Raw genomic sequence first — 15,366 nt, 5'->3', positions numbered from 1 at the left:
TCTTAATTCCATAATGTCCTTAAACATAACAATATTGCTGGCCATAAACTGAGAAAATGCGCGTCCGGTGTGCGATACCTCGAGTTGTCCTAGACGCGGCGTGGCGCTGAGCTGCGCTTCTCGTCCGGTGTGCGACCCCTTAACACTTCTTCCAGCAGCAGCCTAGTTTTTCCAGGAGGTCTCCCATCCAGGAACTGACCAGGCTCAACTCTGCTTTGCTTCAGTGGGCAACCAGCCTTGGGCTACAGGGTGATATGGCTGCTGGCAAAAATAATCTGTTTATAAGAGGCAATTGTTCACAAATTTGTTATGAGCAGGAAACACCAGCTTGTGATCTTGCAAGACAATATCTGATGGAACCTCGTATAAACAAAAGCTTTCCTGACTGTCGCTAATGGCGTCTAGATCTGTATTCTGGAGCCCTGCTGAGGTTGTATGTGGGAGTCCAACTGACATGAAAGTCATCTTGAAATGACACTAACAAAGCACAATAGCAGAACTGTTTGGATGTTCTGTTCAAGCACATTGTCAATACTTATTGAGGTTTTTTTGTAGCATACATTGAATTGCAGATCTGTATCTGTTAATCACAGATAGCCGTAATGTAATCTACTCTGTTTAGTGTTGTGGCCGGTGCGCCTCTCCTGTCACACGGCCAGCCCTTCCCTCTGAGATGCCAGCGGGATGACTGGAGCCATTCTGCTCTTTTAATTTAGAAAGTCATGCCTGATGCCACCGTTGTCCCTTGTCCATCCCAAGGTCGTTGTACGTAGGAACTTGGGGGTGGGTGTGGGGGTTTAGAGGGGGGGAGGCTACGTCTTGTAGTGCTGGAGCCGGCGTGCGCCACATCGTGAGGTCATTTCGGAGGCCAGTGCTGTGTCCTCCCTCTACCCTGCACAGGTGGTCACGGCCAGGATCAGAATAATTTATGAGCGCTGGGTCGGTCTCCTCTCCACCAGCCTGGGTTTTCTGGCTCCCAGCCACACACTGATTTCATCCTGGCCTGGGAGCACAAAATAGACGTGGCAGTTTGTTTCTCTGTCCACTCTGGCCACCCCTCCTTCCCTGCCCACCTAGTCCCCAGTGGAGGTCGTTTGTGCAGTTTGTCGACGTTGACCGAACATTTTCGAGTGCCCCTGAAGTGACCCCTGAATGAATGCATCAGCGATTTCGTAATGTGAAGTGTGCAGGCATTGTCACACCAATTATCCCAGATATCCCAGATAAACAAATGGCCCAACAATGAGAAACCACTGACCAGAGATTGGTAAAGTGGTCCACCTTGAAGAGAAGGCTCTCATGAAGACACTCATCCAAAGTGACAGGCAATTCACTTAAAATATGTCACGTAGTTCCCCTAATGCACTTCCTCAGAAGTTATGACATCAGGTGTTGTCCACCTTATCCACAACGTCATGTCTATTTGACACTATATTAAGTAGAAAGTCATGTAGGACCTTTGAATCATTGAAAGAAACACAAAATAACAACCCCACCATGACAGATGGTGGTGAATTGGTGGTGTAATTGTGGATTTATACCTAAAACAAGAACTAGTAACACATCAGGAAAGGTTGATTTTAGTTATCTGAGAACTGATTAGTCAGTTACTGCTATATAAGCTTGATACTTTTTGTTGGCATTGAATTTATAGGGCCCTATAAATTCCGTTTTATTTTTTCCCAAATTCAGTTTTATTTTTTCCCAAATTCCGTTTTTTCCGTTTTAATTTTTGCAAATTCCGTTTTTTCCGTTTTAATTTTTGGGAATTCAGTTTTTTTTTTTACCCTTACTGTTATTTTAGTCGTAAAAAGAGTGTTTTTAATGTTAATGATTAAAATGTACACACATAAAATAGGAATGACCATAAATTTATTGAGGTAACAAACAAAATTCTCATTTTAAGAGGTGTTAAATGTGGTTTGTTTTGTTTACATTAGTGAATGTATTAGGCTAACTAACATGAACCACGAGCAATACATTTGTTACTGTATTTATTAATCTTTGTTAATCTTAGTTAACCCTAACCCTGTATTTTTATTATGTTACTTCACACAGTGCATTAAGCTAACTAATGTTAACAAATACAACTTTTCATTTAAATAATGTAGGCTACTAAATGGTGAAATTAACATTAATAAAGATGAATAAATGCTGTAGAAGTGCAGTTTATTAATAGTTAATGTTAACTGATCTAGTTAACTAGAGTTTAATAAATGGAACCTTATTGTAAAGTGTTACCGATTTTGTTGGACACCGAACCGATTCAGTGTTGGACAGATCAGTTGGACAGATTGAAAGTGCTTTTTATGTCAGCTGAATGGGCGGAACGCTTTTCAGAGAAGAAGGCAAGGTAGAAAAGTTTTTTTTTTGCACAATTCACACCCAGCGGTAGCCTAATTCAGGAAAAAAATATCCGAATGCTCCACGTGAAACTTGGTTCTTCCGATCTTTTACCATTGTGTCAATTCTTAATTGATTTAGATGAATAAGCGCGAGGGAGTGAGAGAGCAAGACAGTTTGAAGACACGCGCGCGACCGCACTTTCTGTTGTTAAATGCTTGAGAAATGAAAAACTGCTATTCTGTGAACCTATAAGGGTGTATATATCCTGCAACTCTTTAATTAATTTCCCTTTACTTTTATATCACTAATCAATATTTTGTGTAATCTATGCAAATACAGATCTCACTGATTGTTTTGATTTAAATAAAATAAAGTTTTTGCTCTGGTTTTATGCATATGGTGGCGTTTCTTTTCTTTGAATTCCAGTTTTCTTACATTCAAATTGCGATTGCGCATCATGTTTTCTTCCTCAAATCCATTTCATGAATTGAGTTGGTTTAAAAGGCATTTTTGAATCAATCGTGAATGCCGGCACAATATGGAGATAAAAATAGTTATGCTTTCAAAAAATTCCTGCATTCTGTTCAATTCATTTGCATTCTGTCTGGCAGTTTTTAACACACAAATGCGTCCTATGTGAGCAGCCCATAAGAAACTCATCTGATTGGGTTTAACCCTAAATATTCTAAGATTGACTACTCGTCTAATCGCTCCAGCCCACCAACTGGTTGATTTTATAGAAAATATGTGGTTTCTAGATCCGTAACCACAACCTACCTTTGAGTCTTCCTGTGCAATTTGAATCCGCAATTCAACGCTAACGGCAACAAACCACTTAGGGGAATGGCGCAGGCAGCCGCCAGCCTTTAAAGCCCACTCCAGTAATGGTTCTCTTTCTCCACGAGTAGCTCTGAGATGCTAGCTGACTTTGATAAACTGAATTATCCTAGAGTGTCTGTCCTATTCACACTGGGTGGTTGTGATGTACCATATTGCTCGGCTGAATAAATTAAAGCTTCAGCTGATGTCTGTCCTCACCTGTCCCCCTCCCTCTTACGCTCTTCATTGTTTTCTACATCAAGCCTGTCCTTTTGTTGCTCCTGCAGTGGAGCTGGTTTATGAAAGTTAGTTTTTATTCAGGCTAATGTCCTATTAATTTCATGCTCCTGCACTCTCTGAATAGACCACCTTCCTGCATGTTTTTTCTTTTTCATTCATCGACGTGCTTCTAAAGTTGCTTATTAGTGAGATTAGGTTTCCATCCATGCTTGCTAGTACTCTCTCTTTTTCTATTAGTGGAACAATTGGATACTGGATAATTTTCTTTGCATTTTTTTCCAATTTTCATGGGGTTTGGGACACGCCATAATCCTCATTGGTGGCTCATGCTATATTTCGTTGTTATTGTTGTTTCGTTTTGGAACCACTCATTTAAATGCAGGCTCTGATAGACTCTCACCACTGCCACTATATGTCCGATCAGGCGCATTTCGTAGGTGATTTGTCTCTGACTCATCACATGATTTTGTTATCCTGATAGAGTTTTTCCATGTCGGAATATGCCAGTTGTTTTTTGGCATTAACCCTGCACTCTGAACTCGAGGGGCATTGTATAAATCTCTATAGCTTGTCATGCGTGCTGGCTGTGAACATTTTCTTACATATGCAGTGTTTTGATTAATCACTCATGGCATTGCTCCCGAAAGCTCTGGCCCATCCCCATCTATGGCCATTAGTCATTGTCACCTACTCTGACTTTATGCACTGAATGCTTGTGCTATCTATTCACAGCGCGCGGCTGTGTTGGTGTGCGTGTTCCATATTCTAGCCTGTTTGCACACAATGCCTGTACTCTTACTCCACTATGCACTATATTTATGGGCTTTTATCCAGTTTATTTCAGCTGTGTTGAAGGGAATCTTTAGGATTTTAATGATTGTTTGTTTAGATTTTAATTCCAGTTAATGATTTCGGTTCCTTTACAGTTCTGTTATTCTAATTTTATTTTTGTAGTACTTTTCATGAAGCACCCTGTTCACTAAAAACAAATAAGTAAATACAAATAAGTAAATACAATACTGCTAGGTTACTTATTAAATACATTTATTTTAGAGGTGGACTAATCTTCCCTTTGGAATAACGTTCTCGAGAAGTAATTCAGAGTATTGGGAGAACATAAATAAATAGTATTTTGACTGCACAGGCTGGTAAAAGTCATGAAAATTTTAAATTCTGCTTTAAAATGTCATTTAATATAGCTCTTGTGTTGAGCTTGTGTAAAGTAAAACTTGCTTTCAAGCCAAAGAAATGTTTGATTTTGTGGACCAATTGTTTTTAGCCAGTTCTTTTCAATGAATTGGTCAAACTGGATCTCAAATTGATTCATTAACGAATAACCCGTTTCAATTTGAATCGGTGTAAAAAAGAAAGTCTTATCCCAACTGCACATGATTGGAAAGGTCAGGGAAATGAATTCAATAAAATTGTGAATCTGTTCATATTGATAAAGTTATTAAAAGACCATATTTTGATTTAGCCCTCAACCTTGCGACTTGTCTCGCTAAAACATAATTTCATTCTAGATTCACTACAGGTGCAGCACCTCGGCTGAATATTCTGTGAAGAATAATGCAGTTGGTCAAGAACGGTTAAAGGGTTAGTTCACCCAAAAGTGAAAGTTATCCCATAATTGACTGTCCCTCAAGCCATCCTAGGTGACTTTCTTCTTTCAGCCAAACACAACTGGAGTTATATTAAAAAATATCCTAGCTCTTCCAAGCTTTATAATGGCAGTGAATGGCCTTCTGTAGCAAAGTGATGCTTTTTTTTGTAAGAAAAATATCCTTATTTATAACTTCCGGTAACGGCCGTACGCGTGTCGAGTTCCGGCGGAAGAATGACCTCTGACCTGACTCGTGACATATTGAGGAACACGGAAGTGGAGAGGATAGAGCAAAACAAAACAATGGTCACAAATGTGAAGTCTAAAACAAGAATTTTTAAAGTGAAGTGTTGGAGGAGCTTGAGTATGTTGCCCCACCCTTTTGGTTTGAACCGCGAGAGACGTCTACTCTCAGCTAAGCTTACGCTACGTCACTCGTCGGGTCAGAGGTCACTCTTCTGCTGGAACTCTACTCTCGGACGGCCCGGAAGGAAGTGATTCTAATTTATGAAGTTTACAAAAGCGCATCGCTTCGCTTTTAGTAACCCCCTGCAGCCATATGGATTTCTTTTATGATGGGTGGATGCACTTTTTTTTGGGCTTGAAAAAAAAAGAAAAAAAAAAAGGTCCCCATCACTTATGCTTGGAAGAGCCAGGATATAACTATGATTGTGTTTGGCTGAAAGACGCAAGTCATACACCTAGGATGTTTTGAGGGCATTTTTGGGTGAACTAACCCAGTACTAACCCATTGTAACTGAACTAACAATGCAATCAACTTCCAGTCCAGCATGGCATGTCCCAGTACATTCCCCCATCACTGCTCCATGCTCATTTCTGTATGCATGTCAGCATCTGTCTGACTGTTGGATGGCCTGGATCAGCACATTTGTGTCTAGAGAGCGTTGTACAATTGCTCTCGTGGGCTCAATCCACCCCTGCGTGACTGTTTCATCCACCATTGCTCCAGGGCTTATTCAACTCAGCACAGCCCACTGAGTGTGATGGGGTCCTGGGTACGACCCGAAGCCTGCTGTCTGAGCCAGAAAAGATCTGTAGGACCCCTAGTGACTTGTGGGTAGGGGATAAGCTATTAACTATAATGTCTTATAAGGTCTAAAACAAAATGTGTTCAGAATGCACGTAATAACATTATGCACTTTTTTTTTTTTTTTTTTTTTTTTTTTTATGGTATCTGGATGAATTGTATAATGTTTTTCATGAATTTGTGCTCTATTTCACATAGCTTGTGATTTCTCTTCAGACACTTGTCGGATAGATAATATCAGTTGCGGTTAACAGCAGCGGTTTGGGTCCATGCTGCGTGTGTGTACATTTCCGCTGACTGAATACACACATGGCTTTGTACGTAGTGCAGAAGGGTGGGGGGGGGGGGAGAAATAATGCCACTGTGTCACTTTGGTATCCACTAAAGAAGGTAAATTGCACACGATACAAACTGAAGTGGTATGCTAATGTGACTGCTTGTGTCATAGTTGTCACAGCCTTTTAGCATAAAAAGCTGGGGACAGGATGAGAAAGGCAACAACTTTGTCGTAGAATCGCGTGGGCCGAGTCAGAAGCATCAGTTAACTAAAGACTGCCACCCCTTATTCCCTGTTGTTGATTCTCACTGTATTGATTTTCTTTACATTTGATTCCATTCGAGAGTTGCCGAGGTCACACCTGCCATCCATCGTGAGGTGTTGTGGATATATATTGATTGGATTAGAAACAGAGAGGTTCATCCTTGTCCATTTAATGATAGACAAGATTCACTGGAGAATTTGTCTGAATGACAGATACACTGGAATGGACACCATCGTTCTCTGGCCACCTTTTGTTAAGAAAGTATTTTTCCTGTTCATTTTCTCAATAGGGATTTTAGAACATTGTTCAATAAAGAGTTCTAAAACATGAATCAAACCAACTAGCTCTGAAATGAATGAAAACATCCAAACTTGTTTTTGAAGCTATTGACAATAATGAAGATAAGACAAAAAAGCAAATGACTAATTAAATGATTTTTATTTAAACACGTTGATTAAATAAGAAAAGAGTTTTCATTTAGGCATGTCACTTGTATAACAATGTTAACTGTTGCTATTGTTATTTTCTTTGACTAAAATGACCAAATATGAAATAATTTTGAAAAATAAAAATTGTTAAACACAAAAATGTGTGGATTATGGATAATATAGTCGTTCACCATTACTGGGACTATAAAATGTAATTTAAATAACACTGAATTTAGCTTTTTGCAGAAATGTATATCTTGACTTAATGACCTCAGAGCTCATGGTCTTCCTTAAAATGTTTAAATGTTGACATTGGAGGAATGGGATTTTCCCTCTTTTGCGGTTTTATTAAATGGTCATACACCTGCCATGGCTGATCTTTACCTGTGGATGTGGATTCTGGGCACAGGGGCCAGAAGGGACATGTATGTGCAACTTTAGACAACTATGTTAAATAATAAAGTGAATGTTGTGAAGTACATGTCCTGTCATTTCCCCCCAGGATCTACTACCATGTGCATGTGGAACAGACTGAACCTTAGCATTGTGTGTCATATCATCCTCAAGATGTGACATGAGCATAGCTTTATTTATGTCCTCCCCTGGTTCCTGCTTGCTCAGGCTTCCCTTTGGACTTTGGTAGTGATAGGAAACAAATGAGACGGTCATGTAGAACTGCAGGCACACATTTTGTATCTGCTGTGCCCTGACCTCATCGCTCGCTCCACGCTCCGCATGGCACTACATCACACCAGGGTCTCCAGGGCTTCTCCATCCACTCAGCCAAGACAGAGTCCTCCCTTCCCCTCGCCTCCATTCACATCCCTGCCGTCAAGCGCTGCACCCTCCCAACAGCTGCCACACAACGTCTTGACCATGCTTCCACCCCTGTCAACTGCAGCTTTGCACTCCCTGCGGTCAGCTGACCCTCTTCCTACAGCTGTCGAGCCCCCCAAACCGTGGAAGCGTGCTAGGAAAAACAGATAGAATGGCAAATCAGATAATGCAATGACACAGCAGATATTCCAATGGGGCTTTTTTTTTTTTTTTTTGCATACTCTGCAATATGTCAGGAAAAACACAACGCATGCATACTTGCAGTATCCACCTCACAGCTCAATGGTTTCTTACCAGAGGGTTTTTTAAAACAACAGTCGCCTCAGCCCATAATCCATTAGCTGCAGTTCTTTCGATTTGCCTTTGCCTACTGTTTGGTTTTCAGACATGGCAATTATTTCTGGCACCTGCAAGATCGAATGAAGGGGAAACTCAGACAATGTGTGGTAATTAGATCTTGTGTGTTTTACCCTGTGATTATGTGCTTGACAATTTGTCATTGAGTGGACTCCGCAGCTGTCGCCGGAGTCGTGGCATGCGTCAATCAAAATGGCTCCACCTCCCAGTGTTCCCTCCTCCTCCTTCACAATTTTCCCCCAGGCGTCACGGATGTTCTCAGCGGCTTCCGAGTTCTTCATGTTGAATTCGTGTAGACAGTACAATCGTTTTGGGCACCTGCACAATTAAAGTTGTCTTTGGATTGGATGTTAGATGCTTTAATAATGGAATTCTGTGTCTGTGCATTTAATTGTAAGTGTTATTTCTCCCTCCAGCGTCTTTGCTTGTCTTCGTCCACCCCCTCCTATCTCCTTTCTCCTCTTCTTTCCATCTCACATTCACACGTACACACGTTTTTAATGGAGCATCACAACTCCTGCTGCACTCGATGGATGGTATTCACAGAGAGCCTCTTTCATCCAGCAACATTTGGCTGAGCTTCGACATGAATGCTTATGAAGATCATATTCCTTTATAATTGTCCCTTGTCAATCCTCGAGTCCCTGCTCGCATTCACATTGAGCTGTCAAGAGCATCCTAGGACTGTAAATACTCTATATGCAATGAAGTATATCTTTTTGTATGTTCCTGTTTAGCCTTTTTAGGCACAATTACTGCTGTGCAAATGGTAAACACTTGTTCCCTACTTAGCAAGTTGATGATAACTCCTGATGATTAGATTGAGATTAGGGGGGTTTTCCTCAACACCTCCCCACAGCACTGGCACGCATTGAGTTTTAATAAGACCTGAATTTTCTGCATAATTAGCAGAACGAGTCAAGGTTATTCTTTGAAAGCATTGAAAATGAATATGAACCAGCCATGGCCCATGACTTAAGACTGCAATGCATATACTATATAATATCACAAAATCCTATTTTTATTATATTATACTATATAATATTATTAGTACAATTTATTATATTATACTATAATATTGTATAATATATTGTACCATGATATAATATATTGTACTATGATAGAGTATAATACATTGTACTGTAATATAATATAATACATTGTAATATAATATAGTAAATAGTTTTTTTTCTTCACACTTTCTGTATTACTTATGAACGTTTAAGTTTATTATTATTATTATTATTATTATTATTATTATTATTTATTTATTTTTAATAATACACACTTTTCCCCCCACCACAGTGTCAAATGATTGAAATGAACATTGAAATGTCAAATTATGTATTCTATGTGGAATTGTGCATTTAAACACTTGACCTTGACTACTTTCATAGAGAAACATGTAATTTGGTATTTTAGGTTTTTAGGTCTTTTAGGAATTTTAGGAATTTTTTTTACAAAAAAAAAAAAAGTTTAATGTCATGGAAAAAAAAAGAAAAAATCCAATGCAGTTAATGGGACCTTTTAGATTCCCCCCCAAAATTGAATAAATATCCTCCCCTATGACCTATATGCTTGAAGTTGAAAAAACGGAGATCATGAAATGGAAAGTTAGAAATTAGCTAACAGTTGGAAAATGTCATGAAAAGTTTTATGTAGCCTTATTTAGTTTAACGGTCCTCTTGGCAACACTGGGACGAACTCATTCCCACCTCCAATGTGACTTCACAGTAAAAAGGGCAGGTTTTCCACAAATATGGGTTGAAGCAATGGTCCAGTGGGTGTTAGATTACAGAAAGCATGTCAAAGAGTTTGCTAGCCTCTGCCTGCTCTTGCTTTGAACCCTTCGTCCATCACAGACAGGTGGAGTTAGCCCAATCATCTGGGTCTTTAAGCTTATAGCTCCCTCTCCCTCTGAGCCTCACACAGTTCTGCTTAAATGGGATTTCAGCAGCATCCTATGCCGCTCTACTGATCTCACATCCAAGCCTGGAGCTCTCACTGATGGTGGGTCAACGACGCTGTCCGTGGTGCTGATTTTGCTGGCTGCTGTCCGTGGTGCTGAAAGGACGGCAGGCTTCTCTGCCATAGCAGTGGGCTGCCGTCTCCCTCGCGGCTAGTCGCGTACCTCATCTCAATTATCTCCTCATATGGACTGAGCGCTCAGAAGTCGAAAACGCACAGTCTGAACCATCCATTTGCAAGCCATCTGCCGTTCCTGCTTAGCGCAGCCCCGGATGCTGTTCTGCAGCTACAAAAGGGGGCAGATTTTTTTCCGGAACTGCCATTTCGTGTGGGTCGGTGGCGGAGGAGGACTCTGTTTTTAATCATGTCGATTTGATGTGGCTAATTAAAAGAAACATCAAGAGGAAATAATGCGAGGCAGAACCGAGATGCTTAATTGAATATGAATGCGCTAATTCAAGTGTGATCTTTAAATATAAGCTTGACAAAAGATGCTCATGTATTCAGGGGGCGTTTTGTTGCGTATGTGCTAATTGTACATTCACGCCACGGACTCACTCCCTAAAGTGCCCTCAGTGCATCCTTATGCTGTCCATTACTCTCCAATGTAAGAGCAGAAAGCATGGCTAATTCTATTTGGTGCTAGCTCAGATAGCACACTGACCTGGGAACTGGGCTTTGATCAGCAAGTGTTGAGTGCTTAAATCTGCCCTAATACATGGTTAGGGGGGTAGATCACTGTTCAAAGTGGGTTTTCTCACTGTCATGAGTGAACAGGAACATGCCAAACGCTTTGTCAGGGCCGCCTCTCCTGCTCTTCATTGTTATGCACTGTGTTGTAGTCATGCATCACGCTCAAGGGCAGATTATGACCTTAATGACAATGACCGTACCGAGAGAAAAGAGGAGAGCTTTCTATTTGGATTTCCAACTGGTTTTCCAACCTTGCATATGTTTAGTGAGACTTGTTCAGTTACAAATGAGAATGCCGTGCACCCGAGACATGTTGGCATGTGCTGATGTAGGTGAGATGAGGTCACTTTAAGAGAGACTACGTTCATGTCATTTTGTTTCTTATAGACAAAGTCACTGTCACTTCCAGAGCCATGCATGTAGAAGCAGTGCAAAATGATCTTTCTGCAGGGAGAACAGTCTGTCTGCCACGTTAAAGCGGAATTACATGGCCGATATATTTGGAATGGCAAAGGATTGAGTGTTACAGGAGCCAATTTGATCTAAATTGGACTACTTTTCATTCCAATTATGCTTTATATTTCTTCTCTTCCCTCATGTCCCCATGTGTGCTGTGCACGTTGGCTTTATTGCACAGAGCCGCACGCTGTATGGAAAAGCTATTAAGAAATTTAGTCACTAATCCTTTGACAAACATAAGAGAACATAATCTTTCACAAGACCTTTTTGAAGATTTTCCACAGATTCCATGCCGTTGTTAGCCTTTCAAAACAGGCCTTTTAATTTATCTCCAACACTTCGTTTTGTCACGTCTGCTATTTGCAGGAAACGACCCAATAGACCCCTCTATTTTTCTCATGCTCTTTCACCAGCGAACAGAGAGCATTCTTTAAGGCCAGGTTTCAAAAGGCAGAAAGGCTGTTATCACTTTCAAGGTCTTTTGAGAAGTCCTCTTGTGCACTATCACAGTAATTAATTAGAAGCAAATGAGAAATTAAGCTCGCATTTTGTGTGATCAAATTAATTTTTCTCTGCTTGCGGAGTGCATATTGCCTCAATATCATCTCTTCCGCCATGCAAGCACCTTTATTTATGGATGCTGATGAGGCCAGAGGAACAGAAATGACCCCAGAGTTCTGCACGGCACCCTGCTGCACTGTGATCTGTTTTCTATGGCCAAAATTACTGAACAGTTGCGCCACATTTGTGCATGTTAATTCATTTTAAAAACCTTTGTCTTATTCGCTTCGCTTTCAACTGGGTAAAGGATTTACTGAAATAGTGCTGCGGCTTGAGTATTTGAATGAAGTAATTGTAATTTTTTTTTTTTTTTTATATTGCATGATTAAAAAAATTTATCATTTATTATAATTATGGCATGGTACAATTATATTTTTTTTTCCATTTTATACTATTCACAAACTATTGTGAAGAAAATTTTGCCTCAAACAACATCAAACTATTCCATGGAAAGCATTAAACAAAATGATTAAAAGAGCTGTTTGTTTTATTTTGACCATGGCAGCAATAATTCATTCACTGAAATAGTGCTGCACACTGGGTATTTTAATTAAGTCGTTCGTCATCCTATATAAATTAGACATGATGTTTGTTTATAATAATAATAATAATAATAATATTATTATTATTATTATTATTATTATTATTATTATTATTATTATTTATAAATGTATACTATATTCACAAAACTTAAACTTGCCTCAATTTACATTAATCTATTCCACAGAAAGCAACCATTAATCAAAATTATTAAAAAGAGCTGTTTGTGTTTTCTGTTGACCATGACAGTAATAATTGATCAAATGAGGATTACATGATGGAGATGAGCATTATTGACAGAGACTCTGGATATATGACTGTTATATAAGGTATGCAGTGGAATTCTTAATATGTGCCATATATTGAAGTTGTCTGCTGCAGCCTCCACTGCCAAAACTGATCCACAAGTGCAGACGTTAATGTTGATTTGCTCTATCCATTGAGCAGTTATCACTGTTTTGCATATTCCCTTTAATGAATTCTGCACGCATACAGTTCACAAATTATAAAAGGAGAATGGTGTGATCATGCTGGTGCATACTCCTCATTAATAAACATGCATTAAACTCCTCACCTGATGCCGTAGTACGTTCACATTCTGTCTTATCTGTCATCCTCTCTGTTTCAGGCTCTGTTGTCAGACGCCGTCACTACTATGCTCCACCACTATTATGGGTGAAAGAGAGTGGTGTTGATTGACTGAGAGGGCTTTGGGGGGCTCAGAGCTGTTTAAAACACTAGCTGCGAGCTGGTTTGTGAATATTCATCTGTGAACTGATCAGCAAATTTGCAAAGCGAATGAGGGGATCTGTCAACTAGCCCAGTCTGTTACACTGCAAAGTGCATTAAAGATTGATTTCATTATGCTCAAAGATACTCAGCTGAGGGAATCACACTGCCAGGTCTTGGTTTCGTGATCAAACTGGCTTCCTAATGGAAGTTTACAGTAAAAAGCCAGAAATTATTGTAATTTGATGCGAGTCACAGACAAAGTTTAGGGGTGCATGCAAGTTTGTAATCGTTAATTTGTGTCCAAAACATGAACACTGACCACTATGTCTGTTTTTATTTTTAACTTTCAGAGACCTGGTCAAGGAAGATTTATGATGGTGACATCTTGCCGGTGGAATGCAGACGCACATTTCTAAAAGGAGCTGAGGTTTTCTGGGGAAAAGAAATCATGCATTTGACCTACTACCCACAAAACGCAAATTACAACCGCAGCAGTAATCCTACTTTCACCAGGGGGTGAGATACAAAAATCTGTCTTAACATGTCGAGTCAACTAGATTTTTAGGGCAGTTTTAGATTTCAAAGCACTAAGTACCGTGTGAGTTTTTTTTTTTTTTTTTTTTTACATGGGCTTTCAGAAGTGTTCCTCAATGGAGTTACTCAGCGGAGAATCAAGATGGAGAATCAAGTGAAAAGAAACCCTTAAATACTAGGCTTTTTTTTTTTTTTTTTTTTTTTTAAACTGGGACTATTTATGAAGTGCTATTTTGGAAAAGGCCAGATAAATTAATACGCTAGACTGGGAATAAATCTCTCCTCTGCAGTGGATTAAGAGAAACAGAACATTAGAAAAAGGGGATTAGGAGCACGCTTGGAAGATGATGACGCGGAAGTGGAGGTGCGGCGCAAAGTTATCGCGGGCCTCCGTTTGGCTGGGACTCGTGGTGGCTGTTGCAGTCACCGCAGCACTGGAGTTTGACGGCCTGCCGGGCCAGTGGGTTCGCTATGGACCCTGGGAGGCGAGAGCCACTGGAGAGCTGAGCTTCACCATGAAGACAAACATCAGCAAAGCTATAGTGCTGTACCTGGACGATGGCGGTAACTGTGACTTCCTGGAGCTCCTGATCAACGACGGCCGCCTGCAGTTGCGCTTCGCCATCCACTGCGGCGAGCCGGCCTCATTGCACATGGAGACGCATGTCAGTGACGAGCGCTGGCACCGTGTGCTGCTAACAAGGAATTACCGTGAGACCATGCTGGTAATGGATGGGGAGAGCAAAGTGGCGGAGGTGAAGTCAAAACGAAGGGAGATGATGGTAGCCAGCGACTTGTACGTGGGCGGGATCCCACCGGATGTGCGTCTCTCGGCCCTCACGTCCAGCACAGTCAAATATGAACCGCCTTTCCGAGGCCTGATCGCCAACCTGAAGTTAGGCGAGACTCCTCCTGCCCTTCTGGACAGTCAGGGGGTGAAGAACGATCTGGAATACCTGTGTACCAAACAAAACCCCTGCAGCAACGGAGGACGCTGCTCCATTCACGAGAGCGAGGTGCTGTGCGATTGCTCCAATACCGGCTACAAAGGGAAATACTGCACTGAAGGTAAGCAAGATGATGTGCTCAAGGCATTACATAACATGATGTTCTTATCATGTCAAGGTAAAATGTTTGCTTTTAAGGAACTCAAGGGCTCAAGAGTTGGAAATGATGAACCATTATCTGATTCGGCCTGCTTGTTTTCTAATCGTTTGGTTGAGTGTTTGTCTTATTTTCTTCCTCTGCATTTAATCTACAGTTTGTAGACCGGTGTAAGTGCAGGAGAACTTTTATGAAAAGGGTACAATCATTTGTTTAAAGGAATAGCTTTGGAAATCACATTGGTTTGAAATGACATCAGGGTGATGTTTCTTTCTTCTTTGGAACACAGGGTTCCTGCTGATCCTTAAAAAGTCTTAAATTAGATTTAGTCTTAAAGTATTTTTACTTATGAAAGGTCTTAAATTTTAGATGACACATTGACTTAGATGTATCTAAATGCTTTCCAAATTAAAATTATCTAATTGGCCTACTTATTATTTTTTATTATTCTGTCTTTGTGGATTTGCTTGTTCACGTGACAATTCGCGTCACTTACGGCAGCATATTTCGTCTGTCTCCTGCATGCAAATGGAGGAGAGAAGGAGAAGAAAGTTG

General features: G+C 40.3%; 1 protein-coding gene across 13 annotated transcripts in view; it reads left to right on the top strand.

Annotated features, from left to right (window-relative positions):
• The window catches only part of nrxn2a (neurexin 2a), a 387,404-nt gene that overhangs the window by 44,243 nt on the left and 327,795 nt on the right, over positions 1 to 15,366 (top strand). For all 13 annotated transcript variants that reach the window (XM_079898733.1, XM_079898732.1, XM_079898730.1 and 10 more), the window contains exon 2: positions 13,524 to 14,775. In XM_079898733.1, the coding sequence (XP_079754859.1) occupies positions 14,052 to 14,775 (724 nt within the window). In that variant the 5' untranslated portion in view covers positions 13,524 to 14,051. The remainder of the gene's footprint in view (positions 1 to 13,523; positions 14,776 to 15,366) is intronic.

Source organism: Squalius cephalus (genome assembly GCF_949319135.1).
Source record: "Squalius cephalus genome assembly, chromosome: 17".
Taxonomy (NCBI): Eukaryota; Metazoa; Chordata; class Actinopteri; order Cypriniformes; family Leuciscidae; genus Squalius; species Squalius cephalus.
The sequence above is the reverse complement of the archived record's forward strand: the minus strand, read 5'-3'. Positions and strand labels throughout refer to the sequence as shown.